The sequence below is a fragment of the Dipodomys spectabilis genome, unplaced genomic scaffold (assembly GCF_019054845.1).
Source record: "Dipodomys spectabilis isolate Male_0828 unplaced genomic scaffold, ASM1905484v1 ptg000297l, whole genome shotgun sequence".
In the NCBI taxonomy this organism is placed as follows: Eukaryota; Metazoa; Chordata; class Mammalia; order Rodentia; family Heteromyidae; genus Dipodomys; species Dipodomys spectabilis.
The window spans coordinates 14,107,738-14,131,254 of record NW_024870974.1 but is presented as its reverse complement, the minus strand read 5'-3'; the positions used below and the strand labels follow the sequence as shown (position 1 = coordinate 14,131,254).

The 23,517-nt window shown below is 47.2% G+C and overlaps 1 protein-coding gene across 1 annotated transcript in view; it reads right to left on the bottom strand.

Moving 5' to 3' along the window:
* Positions 1–22,569, bottom strand: part of Dchs2 (dachsous cadherin-related 2) — a 149,804-nt gene extending 127,235 nt beyond the window's left edge. Inside the window, exon 1 of the mRNA XM_042701600.1 lies at positions 20,578–22,569. Within this exon, the coding sequence (XP_042557534.1) occupies positions 20,578–22,569 (1,992 nt within the window). The remainder of the gene's footprint in view (positions 1–20,577) is intronic.
* Positions 22,570–23,517: the final 948 nt, after the last annotated feature.

Below are 23,517 nucleotides of genomic sequence, written 5' to 3'. Positions count from 1 at the left end.
AGACTTTCCTACCTTTTTTTTTTTTTCCAAATCGTGATCCTCAGATCTCAGCCTCCTGAGTAGCTGGGATTCAAGGTGTGAGCCACTAGCACCTGGTTTACCGTTCTTTAATACTAACGTAACATTGCAAAACATCTGCACCTACTCAATCTCTAAAGTACTTAGCTAATTATGGAAAGGTGAACCTTCAAATAACTCAGAAGTAGACAGGCCAAAAGTAAAAGTTTCTCATATCTTATTTCAAAGGGGACATGCCATTCCTTCTTCTGTTTTCGTGCGTGTGTGTGTGTGTGTGTGTGTGTGTGTGTGTGTGTGTGTGTGTGTGTGTGTGTTGTGCTGATACTGAGGCTTGAACTCAAGGTCTCCTACTTGAACTTGAACTCAAGGTCTCCTACTCCTACTTAGCTTTTTGCTAAAAGCTGGTTCTCTACCACTTGAGCCACAATTCTATTTTCTTTTCTTTCTTTCTTTTTTTTAGGTCAGAGACCAGGATGCAAATTCAGTCCTTGACCCCTTTATTCACTGGCTAGCACTCTACTCAACTGAGTCATGCCTTAACCCTTCCACTTCCATTTTCTTTTTTTTTTTTTAATTTTATTTTATTTTATTTGAGAACATACTGTACAGAGGGGTTACAATTACATGGGCAGGATAATGCATACATTTCTTACCAAGCATTGCAGCCTCCTCCTTTGTTTACCCTTCACATCCCTTCCCAGCCTCCCCCCTCCCCCCCACCCAATCATACCCCCCCTCCCTCCCCCCACACCGACATTGTAAAGCTGGTTTTGACATGACATTTTGTACTTCTCATTGTTGCAACAGGTCCACCTGAATCCTTAAACGACTTGTTTGTCCCCGTCTCCTCCACATGTTATAATGACATCAAATATAGTGAAAGCGGGGGTTACACTGTGGGGGAGGGACATACAAAGCAACAAAGAAATAATCTTATAAATGGGTTAGAAACACATGCATGAAAGAAACAAAAACATTAAAATACATATTTGAGGGTTCGTTTTCCTAACATCACATTCTCTGACTTTTTCCGCTTGACTCATACCTATACTAGATATTGCAAATAAGGGAAACCATGGGACCTATGTTTCTTTGGGCCTGGCTTACTTCACTTAATATAATTTTTTCCAAGCCTTTCCATTTCCTAACAAATGGGGAAATGTCATTCTTTCTGATGGAGGCATAGAATTCCATTTCCACTTCCATTTTCAATTAGAAACAAGTTACCAAGCCCCACTCTTCATGTATACATGGAGATCTTTGCGGCATGTTAGAGGCTGGCTTCCTGCCATCCTAAAACAGTTCTAGAAATTCAATACCCTCATGTCATCAAAGGTCACCAAAAAAACAAAGAGAGCAAAACTAAACGATAACAACAGATCCAATAAGCACCAGATGCTGCATAGGGATTGTCAGATGAGCTGTGCATTTTGTTCTTTGAGTTTTAAAATAAAAAAAATAATAAATTTTCTCAGATAACTCCAAGCCAAAAGAGCTTAATTTAATTGAACAATATTCTCAATTTCTCCTTCTAGGAATAACGATGTTGCTTTGGAATGGATTACTGGACAAAATACAGGAAATGACTTTTGTGTATGTGTGCTGGAACTAGCACGTGAATGAACTCAGGGCCTCATGCTCTTATTACAGGCTTTTTTGTTCACAGTGCTCTACCACTTGAACCATGCCTCCAGTCCAGTTTTGCTGGCTGACTGGAAATGGGAGTCGCACAGTCTTTTCTGCCTAAGCTGGATTCGAACTGAGATATTCCAGGTATCAGCTTTCTGAGGTGCTAGGATTACAAGTGTGAGCAAGGAATCAGCAAGCCTGTGCTTTGTCACGGACTGACCAATACTTCATCCCATTAGGACTCCTGCTGAAATTCTAACCATGATAAATGAATGGGCCAGGTAAAAAGCCATTGAGACCTTACGTTCTCCACAGAGCCAGTAAGACTTGTAGGACCAATGGGAAATTGACCTTGTTTTAACACTAAGTGTGTTTTATCCAAGTAAATCATGATAACGAGATCAGAATGACAGCTCTAAAAGCTCAGCAAATCTTTGCCAACGTAAGAGACTAGACTGTTTATACTCAAAATGTTTATTAATCAAGAGAATGCTAGAGTTAGGGTTTAGGCAATAGATCCAAGACTTTTTTAAAAGCTCAAAAAAATATAGACAAGGTGTACTCTACTTTTTAAATAAAGGGCAATTTTAAGATTTAAATAGGCTTTACTATAATTCCTTTTGTTCAAATTAGTTTCTCTCACTGGCATCTAAGTAATATTTCATCAACAAAGTTCCAAAAAAGCTCCACTACTTCTTGTTTCCATATCCACCAGTCTTAAAGCCTGACACAGAAACACCAGTGTTCTAAGTGTTCACTGCAAAATCTACAAAGGTTACACAAGTTTATTGGTCCAAAAGCACTGGGGCTTTTAGTAACATCCTCAGCAAGAGATAGTTCTAGTTGCATACAAAGATCCTTTCTAATGTGGAATGCCTCTTACTAAGAGATACAGAAGGATGCAGAAACTATTCATATGCTAATAGATACATCAGCATCAGTGTGAAAGCAAAGGCTATTTATAACCTTGATATCCACATAAGTGTTGGCTGTTGAGTTGTGTGACCCTCTGGAGAAAGTACCCTCTATTACGTTACACATTTCACTTGACTCTTACAAAAGCATTGCTAGACACAAAGTGGCACCATGCTGTATTTCCTTTTTTTAAAACTGTTGACTATCTTTAAGTAGTTGTACAAAGGAACTGCCATTTAACAAAGCAATTATGAATATAATGCATAAAGTTGATAACTGCCACCCCTTTCGATGTTTTCATCCACCTACACCCTCTCCCCTTCCCTTACTTTTCTTAATATCGTAGTATATACATTGAATTCTTGACTGCTTTTCCCCACTTCTCCTCTTGGTTCATCTACGTCTTTGTATTAACAACATAGGATATATCTAATACTTCCTGTTTTATCACAACTAGATTCTAAGTGGCTTTCATTCTAAATATTAACACGGTAGTTGCTACCATTACTTAAGCATAGGAGTCTGTCTCTGAAACTTGATAAAATAATGCAACTGTTCAACAGAACTATTGGCCAATTACAGTAAAGACTTTACAGCAATATCCAAAGTTCAAATACTACTCGTTACTTTAAGTAGAATGATCTCTTCTGTATGCTTCTGAAGGAATACTGAATAAAAGTAGGTGGCATGTGCAGATTGAGATACAGTGTGAATACATGATAAAAATGACACAGGAAGGCAAGTTTGATGAAATCGTTTATGAAGCAATCTTGTCTTATAAAAGATGTATATCCTTACAAATTAAAATTGTTTCAAAGCAGTCATATCTTTTCCATGCTTCATAAATGTTTACAAGATGTTTTTCAATATCATATTCCCTGCGGCCTGATGGAATCATTCTGTCATGTGTTCATGCCAAGATCATTGAACAAGCATGAAAAAATGTTGATGAAACACGCATGCGTAGTGGCTGCAGCATGTACAATCTAACGCATTCACCTCCGTCTAACTCGGTACTTTGTTCAGTGCTCTGCCTCCATTGCTTGCCTGTTGGCTGGCCTGTTTGGTGTTCATGGTGTTCTCCGATTAGCTGTCTCATCTACAAAGAATTACTAAATTCAGGCATTACTCCAGCCGGACATTTTTGCACCATGACTAGAGGCTTTTATTGTGCATACATGTTTTGTGAGCAGTAATATCACATTTTAAATGTTTCTAGATGTTCCTTCGACCCATCGAGATACAAATCATAACACAAATCGAGACTCAAATATGTAGTAATGTTATGAAATGCATAACATTAACATGAAATGCATATACTCATAGATTACTGCAAACAGGGAAGTTGAATCATTTTATTTTTTAAACGTTTCCAGGATTTTCTTGGAGGGCTGGTGTCATTTGAAGCTCCCTAATGAAAAATTCTTCCTCTCAGAATGATTCTGTTGCCTGACCAGTCCCTGATGCTAACCTTCCAATGTATTCATGGGCCACATTTCCTTATGAATGCTTTCATTAAATTTCTCATCTGTCACACAGTATAAGATTTCATTTGCTCCAAAGTCATGCACTGATGGAATATCACCTTCATTTGTGTTCTAATAGCATCCAGTTAAATAAGGCAAAGTTAGTCCACTCTACAATATTTTTCCTTTGTTCTTGTTACACTGTGGTTTGTTTTCAAAGAAAATCCCTACATTGATTAACTTAGTCATTAAATCTAGTCACTGATTTCACCACTATACACAGACTTGGCTATAAGACTTAGCTCTACTAGTTAGTAGTAACAGTCAGAACTTAGCTGGGTGCCTATGGCAGCCCAGGCAGGCAAGTCCCTGAGACTTCTCTCGAATTAACCACCCAAAGGTTGGAACTGGAACTGCGGCTTAAGACAGATAGAGTGCGGTCTGGGAATATGGCTTAGTGGTAGTATCTGCTTCGCATGCACAAAGTCCTGGCTTCAATTCCTCAGTACCACATAAACAGAAAAAGCCAGAAGTGGCGCTGTGACTCAAGTGATAAGAGTGCTAGCCTTGGGCTGGGAAGGTGGCTCAGTGGTAGAGCGCTTGCCTTGCATGCATGAGGCCCTGGGTTTGATTCCTCAGCACCACATAAGCAAAAAAAAAAAAAAAGTGCTAGCCTTGAGCAAAAGAAGCTCAGGGACAGTGCCTAGGCCCTGAGTTCAAGCCCCAGGACTGGCAAAAAAAAAAAGAGGTAAAGTGCTAGCCTTGAGTTTAAGCTCAGTAACAGAACTAGCCTTCTATTGACCTAGAATTTAACATCTTGTATCCATGTATATGTTTGTGTGTACATACATGTATACACATACCACGTGTGTGCACACATATGTATGCATACATTGTGTTTATATGCATGTACTTTTATGTGCACATATGCATGCACGTGCTGGCTGGGTCATGCAGCCATTACCATGTGGCTTCAGGACACACTAGGTCACTTAAAAACTGCACATTAACTGGCATCAATGGCTGACCCTGTAATCCTAGGAGGCTGAGATCTGAGGATAAAGGTTCAAGACAACCCCAGACAGGAAAGTTCCTGAGACTCTTGTGTCCTTTAAACTACAAAAAGAGGAGTTGCTCAAGTGGTAAATTGCTATCCTCAAATACAAAAGCTCAGGGACAGCACCTAGGCCTGGAGTTCAAGCCCCAGGACAGAGACAGACAGACAGACAGACAGACAGACAGACAGACAGAGAGAAATGGGTCTACTCCACAGGGTCCCCGACAGCCCAGTTTTGTGTGCAAAGGATCCTACAAGCCACACAATTGCTCATATAAAGATGCCTGCCTATGGTGCGCATCTGTGGAGGCTCATGTGTGTGATTTAATCCCACATTAAATGGGTGGCTTTTGTTGTGTTTTGTTTTTAAAGAAACGTGTTTCTGATCATGTTCGTCTCATGTGACAGCATGTGTCGCTGGTGTGAAAGGTTTCCGGGCTACTCCCGCTACGCCTCCCTCTCCACACACGTTTCTGGTTGTGTCAGAGGGTTTATCTTAGAACTTATCTGGCAGCCAGGTGCTGGCAGCTCACACCTGTTATCCTAGCTACTCAGAAGTCTGAGATCTGAGCCAGCCAGGGCAGGAAAGTCCATGAGACTCTTATCTCCAATAAACTATTCAGAAAAAAACCCTGAAGTGGTACTGTGGCTCAAGGGGTAGAGCACTGGCCTTTAGTAAAAGAAGCTCGGGGACAGCGTCCAGGCCCTTCAAACTTGTACTGCTCAGTTCTTAAATCCAGGCTCAGATTTCATGTCCACCGGCCCTGCTGAGACACACAGGCATGAACTCAGAAAGACAGCCCTGATGGAGAGCAAGCCCCTCTGCCAGCCCAGAGCTAAAGCCAGTAGCTGACACAGAACAAAGTCTCCTGTTCCACCCTGCTGTGGCTTCAGAGAGTGCTTTTAGAGTCTTATTTCAGCAATTCTTTGCAAATCTTCACAAGAGATGACAGACAAAAGCACCAGCCAGGTGCTGCTAGCTCACACTTGCAATCCTAGCTAGTCAGCAGGCTGAGATCGGAGGACCACAGTTCAGAACCAGCCCAGGTAGGAAAGTCTGTGAGACCCTTATCTCCAATTAAGCACCAGAAATCCGGAAGTGGAGCTGTGGCTCAAAGTGGTAGAGTACCAGCTTTGAACGAAGCTCAGGGACAGTGACAAAAGTCCTGAGTTCAAGTCCCAAGACTGGCACCCGCACACGCACGTGTGTGCATACACACACACACACACACACACACAGAGTGCCACCAAAGCAGAGAAGAGAAATAAATGTTCACTATGCAGACAGAGCCGATAGCTAAGGAACTCAAACCTCCCACTGTCCCTATTCTGAAAAATATACTGGTATCTTAATTGACACTGATATCATGACAGATCACACTACAAACAATGCTTGCCTTATGGCTGTGAGTCTAGCAAAAACAACTTGCTGTTTACAGCCCAGCTTTGGGCAAAGAAGGTGGCTGGAGTTGCAAGAAGTTATTAATTATCATGGCAGTGACGCTTCAGGGCAGGGAAGCACAGAAGAGTTCTTTGGCCTGTTGTCAACAGTGTGGCACATATGTAAATAATCCTCAGCTTTCTGAGGCTCTTTTCTCTTGTAGCCTTTATTCCCTTGACAATGAATGTAATTCTCTGTACCCGAGTTCTCGTCCAAGTCTAGCGTTTGTGATTACAGGTCAATGAAGGGAATCTTGCTGACATTTGCCTTCTTCTAAATCTCATAATAATTGAAACATCCTGGAAATGAGCACTGTCATATTCTTACTATGACAACAGACTCAACTGTCAGCTTTCAATCACAGTAATCTTCACCATGCGGGTCACCCTGGAATTAACTTGGCATAGCAGCACACATCCAATCAAATTCTAATGCTGGAGGTGTATTTTTAAACCATTTATACACAACACTTGTTTGGAGCAACAGACCCAGATGTTCTAGCTTTTCCCCTAAAAAATTTAGGCATTGATAGCATTTTTTTTAATTAGGACTGACTACACTTTACTTTCTCACTAAAAGGTTAAAAATTCACACTGATCAAGATGTATGGTACTCATTAATTGAAAGGTTAAATTGAAACCCCTTTGTAAAATTCCTTAAAGATAATTTTTTAAAAATAAAGTAGCCAGATGCAGGTGGCTCATGCCTATAATCCTAGCTACTCAGGAGGCTAAGATCTGAGGATCACAGTTTGAAGCCAGCCTGGGCAGGAAAGACCATCAGACTCTTTTCTCCAATTAATCACCAAAATAAGCCAGAAGTGGAGCTGTGGCTCAAGTGGTAGAGTGCCAGCCTTGAGCAAAAAAAAAAAAAAAAAAGCTTAGAGACAGCACCCAGGCTCTGTGGTCAAGCCCCAGGACAGTCAAAATAGCAATAATAATACTAATACTACTACCACTAATAATAATTTTTTTTTGGTGAGGGGTACAGTTGTGGGGCCTGAACTCTGGGCCTGGGCACTGTCCCTCAGCTCTTCAGCTCAAGGCTAGCGCTCTACCACTTGAGCCACAGCGCCACTTCCAGCTTTTTTCTTTTTGCTTATGTGGTGCTGAGGAATCAAACCCAGGGCCTCATGCATGCAAGGCAAGCGCTCTACCACTGAGCCACCTTCCCAGCCCCTAATAAATTTTTAAAAGTTGAAGATTCAATCACTTTGTGAGATTTTTTTTTTGTCAAAAATCTGATTACTTTGTAAGATTTCTTTTGAGAAAGTAGCTTCTATGACGGAAGCCTGGAGACTCGAAAACTGTCTTGGATAGATACTAAAACTAATGTTCAATGCACTGTGTATGGCCTACCACTCAGACATGTTCTGAGAGGTGCTAGGTGCTTACATTGTTATGGGAACATCACCAAGTGACTTCCACAAACCTACATGGTGCCCATCCACTGGGAAGCCTCAGTAAAAAGATGCAGTAAATAGAACAGATAAGAGGCCCTGCTAGCAGAACTCAGAAGACTGTTCTATAGCAACTGCATATATACGTTTATATTTATATATGTTCTTGTATATATTTTATTATGTATATATTCCTATATATATGAAATAATCATTAAAAGTGCAGTAAATAAATGCACTAGTAGACTTCAAGTACTGCTGTCAGGTACTGTTGTCCTGTACCTACTTGTGTGTGCTGTTGTTTTTCTATGACTAGCAGTGCAGTCTGTTTGTTTACAGCAGCATCCGTGCAAATAGCGGACGTGTGTCCTACCACCGTCTCCCAACGGCTACGGCGCTGGACAAGAGGAAGCTCCATTGTCATGTCATGAGGCCTCCCACTGCTTATCTGGCCTGTCACTACAGGAACATTGCTGTGTGTACTACTGTACATAGGTTACAGAAAGGACAACAAAAAATAATGAAACTAGGACCAGGTCCAGGAAGATTGTACACTGCATAGTACTCACCTGGAAGGAAGATAAGCTGTTTGACATCGCTGGGTGCCGGTGGCTCACACCTGTTATTCTAGCTACTCAGAAGGCTGAGATCTGAGGATCATGGTTCAAAGCCAGCCCAGACAAGAAAGTTTGTGAGACTTTTAATCTCCAATAAACCACCAGAAAACATGAAGTGGCACTGTGGCTCAAGTGGTAGAGCGCTAGCCTTGAGCTGAAGAGCTGAGGGACAGCGCCCAGGTCCAGAGTTCAAGCCCCAACACACACATACACACACACAAACAAAAAGATGCTTCCCATGAGTACTCTGGGGGTGCCTGTCCACCAGACCCTCAATCTTTAAACATGGCCATTAACCATTCAAGTGTCTCTTTTGCTGTTCTTTGTGTCTCTGAATCCAGTAAGCTTCGATGGGTAAGTGTGTCTTTCACAAGCAGGAACTTCCTTAGTCCTTTACTCTATCCATAAAATAGGATTAATAGCAATAACTTGTAGATAGATATTCTGAGGATGAGAAAGTTAACGAATTCAGACAGCTCAGAATTAGCGAAAGCTTTTATTGTCAGCATATTTTCTTATGCAGGAAATTAGCCATTAGCCAGGTGCTGGGGCTCACACCTGTCATTCTAACTACTCAGGAGGTTGAGATCCAGAGAACTGTGGTATAGAGACAGCTCAGCCAGAAAAGTTCTCAGGACACTATCTCCAACAACCAGCAAAATGCCCAACTAGAGGCTGGCCCAAAGAATATAGCAGTATCCGTGAGCAAGCAAAGCCAAGCATAAGGCCCTGTGTTCAAGTCCCAATACCAGCAAAATAACAATGAAAATGACATTCATTAGAGTGAGTTTTTAAGTTAATATTGTATTTGTCAACTTTCTCTAAGTTATAAAAAAAGAACAATGAAGCTAATAGCTATGTTTATCATTTACATTATTTCTGATGTATCAATTATCATAAGGCTAGTATATTACTATGATTTTAAGCTACTATTACCTTATCATAATTACCATGTTAGTGATTTTTCATCAAGGGAATGAGAAAAATGACTTCTGTCTTCCTTACAAATATCAAAGAAACTTAACTCATGCACTTTTTTTTTGTTAGTCATGGGGCTTGAACCCAGGGCCTGGGCGCTGTCCCTGAGCTTTTGTGTTCAAGGCTAGCACTCTGCCATTCTGAGCCACAGTCCACTTTCAGTTTTCTGGTGGCTAGTTGGACAGAAAAGTCTCACAAACTTTTTCTGGCTGATCTGGCTCTGAACCATGATCCTTACATCTCAGCCTCTTGAGTAGCTAGAATTACAGGCATGAGCCACCAGTGCCCAGCACTCGTGTACATTCTAACATTTGCTCTAAAGTTACCACATCAAACAAGCTGAATCAGAAAGGAGAAAAATGCTATTTAAAGGCTTGACAGTTCAGGGTAGCTCTGGATCTTATAACCACAGACAGTATAAATTTAAAAAAAAAAAAAAAAAACCTCTATCAAGTTATCTCCACCAAGGTGATAAATTATCCTCAGACAGCAATATAAAGTTAAGAGTTAATTTACTTAGCTGGTACGTTTAAGGTACTGACATCTTGAAAGAACTGGTCACACATCTTACATTTAGGTGGCACATCTTAAATTGGTGTTTCTCAGGATTAGGCTGTATCATTTATGACCTCGTCCAATCTCATTATATGTTGGGACAGGAAAAGTAAATCACTGTAAATAAGGAAAATGAACCCAGCAGATGAAGGGCTCACTTTGTTTTCCTCGGGCAGTAAACCTTTCCCATGATGCATCATGCAGAATCACCTAGGCCAGTAAAAGCAAGACTTAGAACAATGTCTGCTGGAGCACATGTCACCACGTGGGAGAGGCACCTCAAATTTGTCAATGCTTTAGACATACGACCTTTGCTTCTCAAAATAAGCCTTCAGAGTGACTCTGGTTATCCCATTCTCTAGCTGAGTAAAGTGATGCTCAATCCCAGCTTATACTATGCAGAGTCAAAGGCAAATGAGGAAAGTGCAAATCAAAATCATAAGGAGCTATCACCTCAAAAAAAAGACAGCAACAACAAATGAGAGCAAAGGGAACTCTTGCACTGTGTTGATGGGAATGTTAAGTTAGCACAGCCATTACAGAAAGCAGGATAGAGGTCCCTCACTAAAACAAAAATAGAGCTAGATGTGGTGGTACATGCCTGCAATCCCAGCTAAGCAAAGGACACAGACAGGAGAATCCTAGTCCATGAGAAAAGCACAAGAGGCTTTCTGAAAAAGCAAAAAGGATTAGGGACCTGGCACAAGTGGTAGAACACTTGCCTATTAAGTGCAAAGTCCTGAATTCAAATTCCACTACTGTCTAAAAACATAACAAAATTAAAATGGAAAAAGAGAATTATTGTATGATCCAGCAATCTCACTACTGCGTATATATCCCAAGGAAATGAGATTTGCATTCCTATGTCCACTGTGGCATTACCACAACAGTCTCAGAATGAAAACAAGTGTCTGTCCACTGATAAAGAAAACATGGTGCATACATACAATGGGGTACTATTCGCCCATGAAAAAGAATGGGACTCCTGTATTGGTGACAACGCGAATAGCACAGGAGATCATTACATTAAGTCACAAAAGACAGGCAAAGAAAGACAGGTACTACATGATATCATACATGGAACTTGGAATTTGATCCCGTAGAAGGTGGGAATGGAATGGGAGTAATTGAGGCCAGGGAGTAAAGAAAGGTTGGTGTACGGTACTACACTGCAGTCACAGAAGCGGCAGAAGCTCTTTCGTGACACACAGTGGAGAATAGCAATCATGTCCTATACATTTCAAAGGGCCAGAGGAATGGATTGGGATGGTGTTCCCATTGCTAGAATGTGCCTCTAAATCTACAAGTAAACACACTGAATGGTTTAAAAAAATTACACAAGACTCTAGGTAGTCATCTTCAGTGAGACCGAAGGAGGGGATTCTTAGGAGAAGAACACAAAGACTCAATGCCTATGCACATCTGATCATATAAAATAGTATTTGTTGAATGACCTCCAGGAAATGGAAACCAAAAAGGTTTTTTCTTCGTTTTTTTTTCCTTTTTGTCTTTTTCATTCGTTTTATCTGCCTTTGGGAGGGAACATGGGACACAGAAATAGAGGGACAAAGGGTGGACAAATACAGCAGTAATACTCACTAGACACTATGTTGAAAATGGACTATCCAACTTGTGGGTATGGACAGGAGGGAAAAACTGGGAGAGAGTGAGAGAAGGGCTGATATTGTTCAAAATTAAATGTTCTCTTTATCTCACAGAACTGTAACCCCTCCTCCGTACATCACCTTTATAATAACAATAAAAAGAAAGCGAAATACTAAAGCTAAATAAACATCATTCACAAAAGAAAGAAAAAGAAACGGTCAAGCTCAGTACGGGCCTATCATGCTAGCTACTCAGTAGACTGAGATCTAACAATCTCAGTTCAAAGCCTGTCTGAGCACATATATCTAGTCTTGTCTTCGATCAACTAGCAAAAACCTGAAAGTAGAAATGGTTTCAAGTGGTAGAGTGCCAGCACTGAACTAAAAAGTGTGCTCAAGACCCACTAACGGCACTGGAAACAAACAAACAAATATTCACAAAGATAGGCTTATTTAATCTGACTTAAACCTCTCCATCACAAGATGGACCTGGCCAGGCCCATGGCACCCCATTTCTATGTTCCACTTTCATGTTTTTACCTCTCCGTCAGAAAGGAAATATAATTCAAATGTCTCTTAAATGCAAAGCAAAAAACTCAGCTTCTCTGCAATCTCCCACCGAGCACATGATTATTAATAAGTCAATTTGTATTCTGCTTCAGAGAATTGAGAAAAAACGCTCTACCAGATTGGCCTTCTTCCAAATGCAAGTGGAAATACATCTCCTGTAATTATTCCTGTTGGTTAAGTTCTGCACTGGTTTGTTTATTTTTTCGAGTTAGAGACAGAGTCAACGGAAAGGTTAAAATACTGCCATCTTCTCAAGCAAAACAGCTAGCCGGTTGATTATGTCTGGCTAACTGAGAAGCCTGCGTGCCTTTGCCAGCCGGGTTAGAGGCTCAACAGAGAACCACTAACTTGACACATTTCAGAAATGAGCTTTTGTAATATGTCTGCTAACCTATGCACCCTCTCAGGCCTTCACATGCTGACAGTGAAAAAGGGGCCCTGAGAAAGATCCTCTTTTTTTCCTGAAATGAGAAGCTGTGTCTGGTACTAAATTATAGCATAAAAAGACAGAGAGAGGAGAGAGAGAGAGAGAGAGAGAGAGAGAGAGAGAGAGAGAATTACCTGTCGCATGACCCGTCATATGAGTTGAGACAGATGTTTCATGAGCAGGGCATTTTTGGAAGGTGGCTGGGAGTATGAGAGATTTTAGACACGCCTCCCAGCTACCTGTGACACGCCCAATTCCCAAAGCCAGCAGCTTTTATGCCCACAGCCTGTCCTGCGATCACTGAAGACAACAGATCAGATCTCTGCCATCACTGATGAAGCTTGCAAGAAGAGTCAAGACCAAACAATGACCCGGGCAAGGCGTGCTTCCAGTGAGACTTACTATATGGCGTGTATGATCTACGAGTGTCTACGGGACGGAGTGACCAGCCGTGGTCATCCGGGATGCTTGCTGGTGAAGGAAGGCCTCCTAAGGCAATGGTGCTTTCAGGAGCAAGTGAGAGGCAGAAAGGGGGGAACCGCTGCCAGAGGGCTGTGGGACAGCACCTGGAGCCTCCATCACCCTGGGCTGTCACAGCACAACCCCACAGACGGATGGTTTCGTAGCAGGTGTTGAGGCTAGAGGCCTCATAGCAGGTGGCTAGAGGCCAAGGTCAAAGCGGCAACATGGTGGAGCTGCAGCAAGGACCGCGCCCCAGTGTGTGGAGAGAAGGAACCCTGTGCTCTTCCTCTACTCATTTGAAGGACAAAGGTGGGCGCCAGTGACTCACGCCTGTAATCCCAGCTACTCAAGAGGCTGAGATCTGAGGACTGAAGTCCAAAGACAGGCCAGACAGGAAAATCTGTGCGACTCTAATTAGCTACCTCCTTCCCCTGCAGGGGTGGGGGACTAGAAGTAGAGCTGTGGCTCAAGTAGTAGAGCACCAGCTGTGAGCTGAGACCAGTCACCAGTTCCCAAGTTCGAGCACTCCTACTAGGATAAAGCAAAATTGTATGAAGACACAAGACTCAAGGTAAAATTATTAAGTTGTGGTATTAAGAGCCAGAAGCCGGTGGCTCACACCTGTAATCCTAGCTATTCAGGAGGCTGAGATCTGAGGATCGCAGTTCAAAGCCAGCCCAGGCAGGAAAGTCCTGAGACTCTTATCTCCAATAAAAACTACTCAAAAACCACTGTGGCTCAAGTGGTAGAGCACTCACCTTGAGCTGAAGAGCACAGGGATGGCGCCCAAGCCCAGAGTTCAATCCCCATGACCGACCAAAAAAAAAGAATACACAGTAATAAATATGGAATCTATATGTTTAATGGAACCTGCACGTTTAACGGAACCAAGCAAGCCTGTCGCTTTGGGAACTGTGCGATATGACTTTATCAGGAGTCCTGTCACCTCTCCTCACGCTGGACCCTGTCAGAGGCAATGAAAGCGAGAGAGACATCCACAAGACAATGCAATTCTACAGGGACACGTGCCGCAAGAGATCCTTGTAAGCCGGCTCCAGGAACTTGATCTGCACCCGAAAACAGGGCTTTGATTATTTCCATGGAACACAGGAGCCTTTGTAGAGACCTCAAAGAATCTTACCTTCAAAGGAGCATCAACAGTGCACACGCGCTGAGCTCGCTCCTCACCTCCTCGCCCGTTTCTCCTACAACAGACACGCTTCCACGCTAAACAAGACAACCCTTCAGTAAACACAAACTTCCCTTGGGTGTCCAGATGCAGACACACAGGATAGGAGACACCTCCAGCCAGACCACTGTCCAAAATCAAACAGCATCTCTCGACACAATTATGTTTAATCTCTTCGAAACAAATCCTTCCCAATAGCTAGTTCTGCAGTTACTTCAAAGGAAAAACAGAAGTTTCAAGGTACGGTGAAGATGCAGGGGAAGGAGGGTGGCCATGCTGGGAGGATGTTCGGAGGGACAGTAACCCCACAGGAGGAGCTCTGCTGGGCTCGGTCCTTGCTGCCACATCGAGGAAAGTAAAGCTACGCTGCCAGCCCCTCTTGCTCTTGGCACAGGTTGTATTTTCCTGCTGGAGGCTCTCAGGTGAAATAAGTCACCAATGCCATCAAAGCAAATACTGAACCATTAAAAATCACTACAATCATTTAAAATAGAAAACACAAGTTTTAACTTCCAGAAAGTGAATAGAAATAACTAATGACTTGATTTCATGGGAGGAGGCAAAGGGATATACTGTACAACATATAAAATATAACAGGAGAAACAGGAACCAATGGCTCACACGCCTATCATCCTAGCTACCCGGGAGGCTGTGATCTGAGGATCATGGGTCAAAGCCAGCCTGTGCAGAAAAGTCCATGAGACTATTATTTCCACGTGACCAGCATAAGGCTGGACTGGAGGTGTGGCTGAGGTGATCGAGCACCAGCTGTGAATTTAAAAAGCCAAGCGCATAGGCAAGGCCCTAATTCAAACACTGGTACCAGTACAAAAGCCCTGTATACACTAAGGGCTAGAAATGTCATTCAAGAGACTAGCAAAGATGAATCCCTGAGTCCAAACCCCAATGCTGAGAGAAAAAAAACACTTTGTAGGAATGGTAGCTTCTGCTTGCAATTCCAGCCATCCTAGGCAGAGAGGATGGTATTTTAAGGACAGTGTGGGCATAAAGTTAAAAGACCCCCATCTCAACCAATAATAGTTGGGTGAGGGGCACATGCCTGTCAGCCCAGCAGGCCAAACTAGACAGACATACATGATCATATCCCCAAACTAACTTAGTTAAAAAAAGAGCTGAGGGGTGTGGCTCAAGTGGTAGAGCACCTGCCTAGGAAGTGTGATTCAAACTCCAATACCAAACACACACACACAGAGTAAAAACGTTGACTAGGTCTAACTTTTACTATTAAGATTTTTTTTCCCACTATATAGTGCCTCAGTAAAATTTAATAGCTAATGATCATCTAGTATATAAAGAAGCTAAAGACAACAAAGAACTCAAATACCAGTAAATGTTACCCCCCTTTCATGGTACCCCCAATCAACTGTTTTTCCTAACACAAGGAAACAACTGTGGCACTGTAAGGAACACTAAGGACGGAGCTGGGCAGAATAAGAAGCCCAGAGAGGAAGGAGTGACCCTGGAGTTAGGACGCCAAGCTCCCCAGGATGAAGGGATGGCAGGCAAACGTTGACAGCGGACGGAACAGGGCCATGCCAGCGAGCATCAGAAAAGGACAGATAGATACAATAAATATTCGAGGCCTTGCCATATATTGTGCTCAGATTTGGAGAGAAATAAGCAATATTAAGAAAGTGCCCATGTTCTTCGTAAGAGCCACATTTGCTCAGTTTCTTGCTCATTCCTTCCACCAACAGTACTCAGTCCTAGACACATGACCTAAAGCTGATTAATAAACTGGCTTTCAGCATACCACCCCCTAGGGGGCAGTTACAGTACTGCAATTCTATTCCCAAGGTACAGCTGAGGCAAAGCTGTTGAAGGCTACAAGATTACTTAAAAAAAAAAAAAGTGGGGGGGGGGGGGGAGTAGTCCCCTTTCTAGCTCCCAAGGCAGAGTGGGGGGCAGGGGGTCAGGCCTTCCCATCATGGTCCCTCCATGGGCTCCTCAAAGTCAGACCACAAGGTGAACAAATACACATGGCCAGCTGTTCTCTCCCATGGCCTATTTGGAATCTCAAGGCCAGCTCTCTGCTCTAGGGATGGACAAAGGACATGACCTTCCTCTTTATATTCTCACAGTTTTCAACAATGCAGAAGGCAAGCACCCCAGCACACAGCAAATACACACCCTGACATGCAGCAAAAGTGTAAACACATCTTTTGAAAAGCTACTTTATCTAAAGCAGGAGTTTGCTAAAAGAACTGACAGATAGGGGGAAGGGATGGGGACAATTCGGTTACTATGTATTTTATATTTCCTTATAGGGAACCTAGGAATGAATGTTGTTTCTTCTGTCTCATTTTGTTTTTGTTTGATTTGGACAAAATGCTTTGAGTAGACATGAGCTCTAAAAGGGGGAAAAGAAGGGGAGGACAAAGGGGAAGAAGAGAAAGAGTTGCTCTTTAGAGAAAGGGTAGTTCACTTCTAGCTACCTAGAAGGCTGAGATCTGATTATCTGAGGCTAGCCAAAGCCAGGTCAAGCAGACAAATTTGAGAAATCCTTATCTCCATTTAACCAGAAAACAAAGCCAAAAGCAGCCAGATACCAGTGGATCACGCCTGTAGTCCTAGCTACTTGGGAATCTAAGATTTGAGGATAACAGTTCAAAGCCAGCCTGGGCAGAAAAGTATCTGTGAGACTCTTGTCTCCAATTTACCACTCAAAAACCAGAAGTAGAGCTGTGGCTCCAAGTGGAAGAGCACTAGTCTTGAGCAAAAGAGCTCAGGGATAGCGCCCAGGCCCTGAGTTCAAGCCCCACAACCAAGAATAAAGAAAAATAAAGAATGAAAGAAGGGAAGGAAGGAAGGAAGGAAGGGAGGGAGGGAGGGAGGGAGGGAGGGAGGGAGGGAGGGAGGGAGGAATGGGAGATGTGGCTTAAGTGGTAGAGTCAAGTAAGAATGTGAAACCATGACTTCAAGCCCCAGGGTGATTAAAAAGGCCGACAGAGAAAGGTTAGTCTGAAATTTGTAAGGGAGTTTGACCAAATGGAGATTATAAAAACAAGAGAAAGAAATTCTGGGATTATGTAAGAGTGAAGGAAGAATTGATATGAGAGGAAGACAGAGCCTTTGGAGATGCTTCTAGCACAGGGAGAGTGCTCTGGCTCCAAAGGATGGTCCAGGGAGGGACAGAAGGGGACGGCAATGAGACAAAAGACTCTGCAGAAGATGCGTCCGGGAACGAGGAAGTGGGGTGGGCAACCCTCCAGAATGCTTCAGGGAGCAGGAGGGAGGCTGTGACCACGAACAGTCTATTGCGTTTGGAGGAGAAGAACAGAGGTGCGTTTGAGAGGCAGGTTCAGTGTAGAGGGAGAGGAAGGTCAGAAGAGGAATCAGGAAGTGAGGCTAGCACGCATCATCACATGGCCTGCTCGGGAAGGGACAGAGATGCAGAACACAAGACCGAGCACTGCTAGCACAGGACCCTGCTTCATTTGCTCACTGCTGTCTCCCCAGTACCTACGCCACTTTGTCATTTCACAGATACTCAATAAATATTTGTCCATTGGTGGCTGTTGACTCAGTGGATGGATGCATGAATTACCATGGCATCTGAGGGAGTATGAAAGAATCAGCTCGCTCTTGCAGATGTGTAGCTCATGCCTGAACACTGAAGTTGCTACTGTTTTCAGGAAAGGCTGCAAATGAGCACAGTCACAGTCTAAAGGCTGAAGTTAGTCTTTCGGGCAGTCATATGAGAAAAAGAAAATCTTCCTGGTCAGACACGGGAACTGGAGTGTTTCTGAATAGAAATCCCTCTCTGTCTGCACCAGGAAAATCACAGGAGATGGGAAGCAGCTGGCTCCAGAGGGCTGGGAGTGGAGACGGGACAGCCCACAGAAGGGTAGGTACGGAGCAAGGAGTTAAGAGATCCAGGCAAATGCCTGCAGAGTTGTGTTAGTCACCATACCACAACTAACAAATACTGAAAATAAGCAATTCATGCAAAGAGTTATTAGCCTAGGTGTAGGGGCACTGGCTTGTAATCCCAGCCACTCAGGCAGTAGACTTGGGAGAATTGTGAGTTCTAAGCCAGCCTAAGCAGACACAGCAGGAAGACCCAATGCAAGGCCCAGGGTTTGATCCCCACCAGAAAGTAGGTGGATGAAGGACAGATAGATCACAGATTTGATAGATGATACATGAAATAGCTGACAGATGGACAGAGATAGACACAGACAGACAGATGTGCTATTTTGGCTCAGTGTTAGAGGTTCCACCAATGACGGCATGATAGTTGGCTCTGTGGCTCTGTCTGTGAACAACTGACCCTGAACAATCCTGCCGTTTCCAGGTTGTGTTTTAATTAGGTAGCATGGTATTCCTTTACAGGAAATGTAGGAAAGAACCTTTTCCTGCTGCTTATCACTCTTCTGTTGTTTGATTTTTGGAAGACAGACAGACACTAAGGAGAACGTGAGTTCTAAAAGGGCAGAATGGCCCAGAACAAGAAAAAAGAAGTACAGTTGTAAAGAACATGCCCACTGACACTAAGCAGAGCCTTGAGATTCAAGGAGTAGGTGAGGTTAGTTTTTGCAAAATTGTAGAAAGAAAGGTGGAGTGAATAAAGACAAAAAAGGCAAACACTTCAGTGGTGCTCACTCTGGGATTCAGGGGACAGGTGGTTAGATGAGACACGGAAGGCTCACACAACTGTTACAGGGTGGCGACCAGGGCCCGGTGTGTGAAGGAGCTTCTGCAAACGTTGAAGGGCTAAATCCTGAAATTTCCAGACAGATAATACTGTAGGAACACTTGGCAACACAGAAAGGCTCTGTGCAACTGGTGGACGTTCATTTCCTACGATGTCAACCCACCCTAGAGGATCCACTGCCCCCTAGTCATGGGAACAAGATAGACACACACCTCATGGAGGACCCATTTCACAATTCAAAACAACCCTGAAGGTGGTCTCTAGTCACAAGAGCCACAATTAACCCACTTCAATTTTTTTTCCTCATATGCATCCATGGTATACAATTTTTTGGGGGGGTCAGTTGTGGGGGCTGAACTCTGGACCTGAGCGCTGTCCTTCAGCTCTTCAGTTCAAGGCTCGTACCCTACCACTTGAGCCACAGCGCCACTTTCAGCTTTTTTCTGCTTATGTGGTGCTGAGGAATCAAACCAGGGCCTCACGCATGCAAGGCAAGCACTCTACCACTGAGCCACCTTCCCAAGCCCTGGTATAGAATTTTTATAAGATCTGTAAGAAGCCTCCAGATGGAAGAAATCTTGGGACTCAGCTAGTCCAGCCTCTCACTTGTTAGGACTTAGTTGGTAGAAATCCATGGCAGACACTATCCATGGACATTGGACATCCTCGATTGCTCTGGTGTCTCTCTCTCCTTTGCGGTACACCTAAATCCATGTATCTGAACTCTATTCAATGCAATATTGTTGGAACTAACAGAATTCACTCCAGGTCTGTCTCCCTCTTAAACAGAGGATTCTCAACCAGCAAAACAAAAGTAAGGCAGCCAACGCACTGATGGCTAAAGCCTTTAATCCTAGCAACTCAGGAGGCTGATGTGGGCAGAAAAGTCTGGGAGACACTTACCTCCAATTAACTACCAAAAAGCCACACGTGGAGGTGTGGCTCAAGTGGTAGAGCACCGGCTCCAAGGGAAAAATCCAAAAAAGAGCTCAAGGGCCTGTGTTCAATCCCCAGTACCCATCCCCCCCCCCCCCCACACACACACACACAAAACAAGATATAGAGCCCAGGTCCTGAAAATATCAGGGAGGTTCTTAAGCCAGAGGATGATAATGAACATGTATCAGGCCCTCACACAATGCTTGCAAGCTCCAAAAACAAAAGCAGGAAAACATGTAAGGAGTCTCTGGTTGAAGGTCAAGATAATTACACTTTTAAACACAAATACTTGTCATTTCAAAAGCTCCTTTATGGAAATTGCCTTAGGGCCTGGATGGCTCGCTGTGGCGCTCAGAAGCCCTGTCTGTTGAGCTCTATTTGGTTCATTCCCCAATCAACTTGGGTGCAAAGCATGGAGAATAAGGACAATCAAGATTCAGATGTCCTATGCAGTAGGAGGCGCCTGAGTGCTCACGCAGTCAAGACCCTGGCACAAAAAATTCCCTGATCACAGGGATTTACCTCGCAGAGGAGGGGAAATCGACACCCCGGGGCACCCGGGATATATAATCACGCGTGGCACAACTCCTTGGGCAGATGCCCACGCGCCTTCCCCCGGCCTGCCACACTCACCTGCAGAAAGCAGTGTCCCACCGGGGCATGCTCCGCGAGGGTCGCGTTGTACACCTGTCTCGGGAACACCGGCTCGTGGTCATTGACGTCGGCCACGGTGATGCGCACGCGGCAGGCGGCGGAGAGTGGGGGGCGTCCGAGGTCCTGGGCCACCACCCTCAGCTCCACCTCCTCCTGGGCCTCGCGGTCCAGAGCCCGGACGGTGCTGATCGCACCGCTCTCGGGATGGATGGCGAAGGCCGGTCTACACTCGGCCGCGGGGGGCGGCACCTCGGGTTCGCAGCCCGCCTGGAGCTGGACGAGCGCGTAGCGCAGCCGGGCGTGATCGGTGCCCGGCTCGTCGGCATCTGAGGCACTGACCCACAGCACGGCGGTGCCAGGGGCGGCGGCCTCGGACACCGAGGCCCGGTAAAGCTCCTGGCTGAAGACGGGCGGCTGGTCGTTGAGGTCAGTGACGCGGAGCAGCAGGGTCTCCTCTGTGCTCAGGGGTGGGGACCCCGCATCCGTCGCCACCAGTCGCAACTCGTACAGATCCCGGCTCTCCCTGTCCAGGGGCCCCTCGACGCAGAGGAAAAAGACTCCTGGGGCCCCCCCGGGGCGCAGCGCAAAGGCCCCCTCCCCGCCCTCCAGGGACAGCGAGATGCCCCCGCCCCCGAGGCCCAGATCCCTGGACGCCTCCTCTTCCCTCTGGGGGTCGCCATCCGCGTCGGACACCGACACGCGAGCCACGTAGTCACCCGGTCGGGCTCCCTCGGAGACGCGGGCCGCGGCCCCCTCGGTGAGAAAGAGCAGGTGGATGGCCGGCCGGTTGTCATTCACGTCCAGCACGGTGATGGACACGCGCGCCGTGGCGACCTCGGGCTCGGCGCCCCCGTCGCGGGCCTCGATCACCAGCTGGTGCCAGGCCTGCGCCTCGCGGTCCAGAGGCCTCCGCACCCGCACGGCGCCGCTCAGCTCGTCCACGGTGAAGTAGGCGTCGCCATCCGGTGAGCGGGGCCCGGGGCGGGCGCGGAGGCGGTAGCGCACGAGCCCGTTGGGCCCCAGGTCGCGATCGGTGGCGCGCACGCGACACACCTCGGCGCCCGGCGGGGCGTCCTCGCGCACCGCGGCGCGGTACTCGTCCTGCTGGAAGACCGGCGCGTTGTCGTTCTCGTCCAGCACGCGCAGCTCCACGCGCAGGCGGCCGCGGCGCCGCGGGCTGCCGCCGTCCCACGCCTCGATCTGCAGCTCGTGCGCCGCCGCCGTCTCTCGGTCCAGACGCCGCAGGAGCACCAAGTCCAGCGGTTCCAGGGGCGGCGACGACGCCGACGCCGGGGGTGGCGGCCCTGGAGCCCCGTACCGCAGCCGGAAGAACGGCCCCTCGGGGTCCCCGGGGGGCTCCGAGGGCTGCACCAAGCTGTAGCCCTGCGTGCCAAACAGCCCGGCGTCCGGGTCGTGCGCACCTGGCAGGCGGAAGGCGGTGCCCGGCGGGCTGAGCTCGGAGACGTCGAGCTGCAGGGAGTCGCGCGGAAAGCGGGGCGAATGGTCGTTCACGTCGTTGACTCGGATCTCCACCTGCACCACGGCGCCCAGCAGCGTGGCGGCCACGAAGCGGTAGCGATCGCGCCGCTCGCGGTCCAGGCGCCGCGCCGTGCGGATGATGCCGGTGTCCGGGTGCACGTGGAAGTCGTCCAGCAGCGGGGAGTCCTCCGAGTCCTCGGACAGCAGGAAGCCGACTGCCCCCTGCGGCTGCGCGGCCTCCAGCGCCGCGCGGAGGTCACCCACCAGCGTGTCCGCAGGCAGGCCCTCGTCCACCGAAAGGCTCAGGTTGAAGACCTGGGCGGAGGAGCCCGAGGACGCCCACAGCCACGCGTGCACGCAGAGCCCGAGCAGGGCGCGCCGCGCCCCGGGGCCGCCGCCGCCGCCTGGCCACCCACGGGGCGGGCGGCTCCGTCCGCGGAGCCCACGGCGCTTCCGCGCGGGAGCCCCCGGCCCGGGACGCCCGGCGCCCATCCTCCGCGCACAAGGGCTCCGCGCCCCGCCAGCCCCCGGGGAACTCTCCGGGGTGTCTGCCAGCTTGGGGCGGGATGGCAGGGCTGGGAGGGGTGAGGGAATCCAGGAGCCTGTGCGGCGTGCGCGCCCGAGAAGAAGAAAACGTGTGTGGCACAGAGCCCCGCGGAGCCACGAGTTCCCCGGTCACATCCGCATCCCGCGCTGCGGCGGCGGCTGCCGGCGCGCCCGGCCCGCCGCTCACGCCGACCGACGGGGCGGCTCCGGCGGCCTCCGCCGCGCCAGCCGCCGCTGCAGCCCCCGGGATGGCTCTAACCGCGGCTCATCTCCTTCCCTCTCTCCTTTTATTCCTCTTCCATCTGCGCCTCGTTCTGCCCGGCTGCTCGTCTCCCCCTGGTAAAGTCAGGTGCATTGTTTCTTTTGCCAAAAATAAAAGAGGAGGAGGAAGAGGAGGAGGAGGAGGAAATTATTTAAGGCGCGCTCACACCGAGAAGCTGGGGCTCGGGCCGGGGAAGGGGGCGGGGCCGGGGGCGGGGCCTGGCGGGTGGGGAGGGGGGCGGCTCGGGGGGCGGACCCCGCGCGGCGCCCTCCTCCGCCCCGGTCTCCGTCCCCTCCCCGCGCGTGACGCGGCGCCCACGAGGACCAAGTCCAACCTGCGCGCCGGGGCTCCGCCGCCGGGCGGAAGAGCAGCAGACGCTAAAGGATCGGGAGACGTGGACCGCGGGGCGGGCAGCGGGCGGGCGCCGGCTAGGGGCTGCCCTGCCCTGGCCTGGCCTGGCTGGCCGAGGGCGGGGTTGCGGAGCGGCCGGGGCGCGCGTTCCCTCCGCTCGGGCGCGCGCGCCGGGGGAGGTGGGGGCTGGAATCACTTTGCAGAGCCAAACTTGTGTTCTCCATTTGCCCGCGGAGACCGGTCCCCAGCGGAAGGACAGATGGAGTCAAAGGCCGACGCAC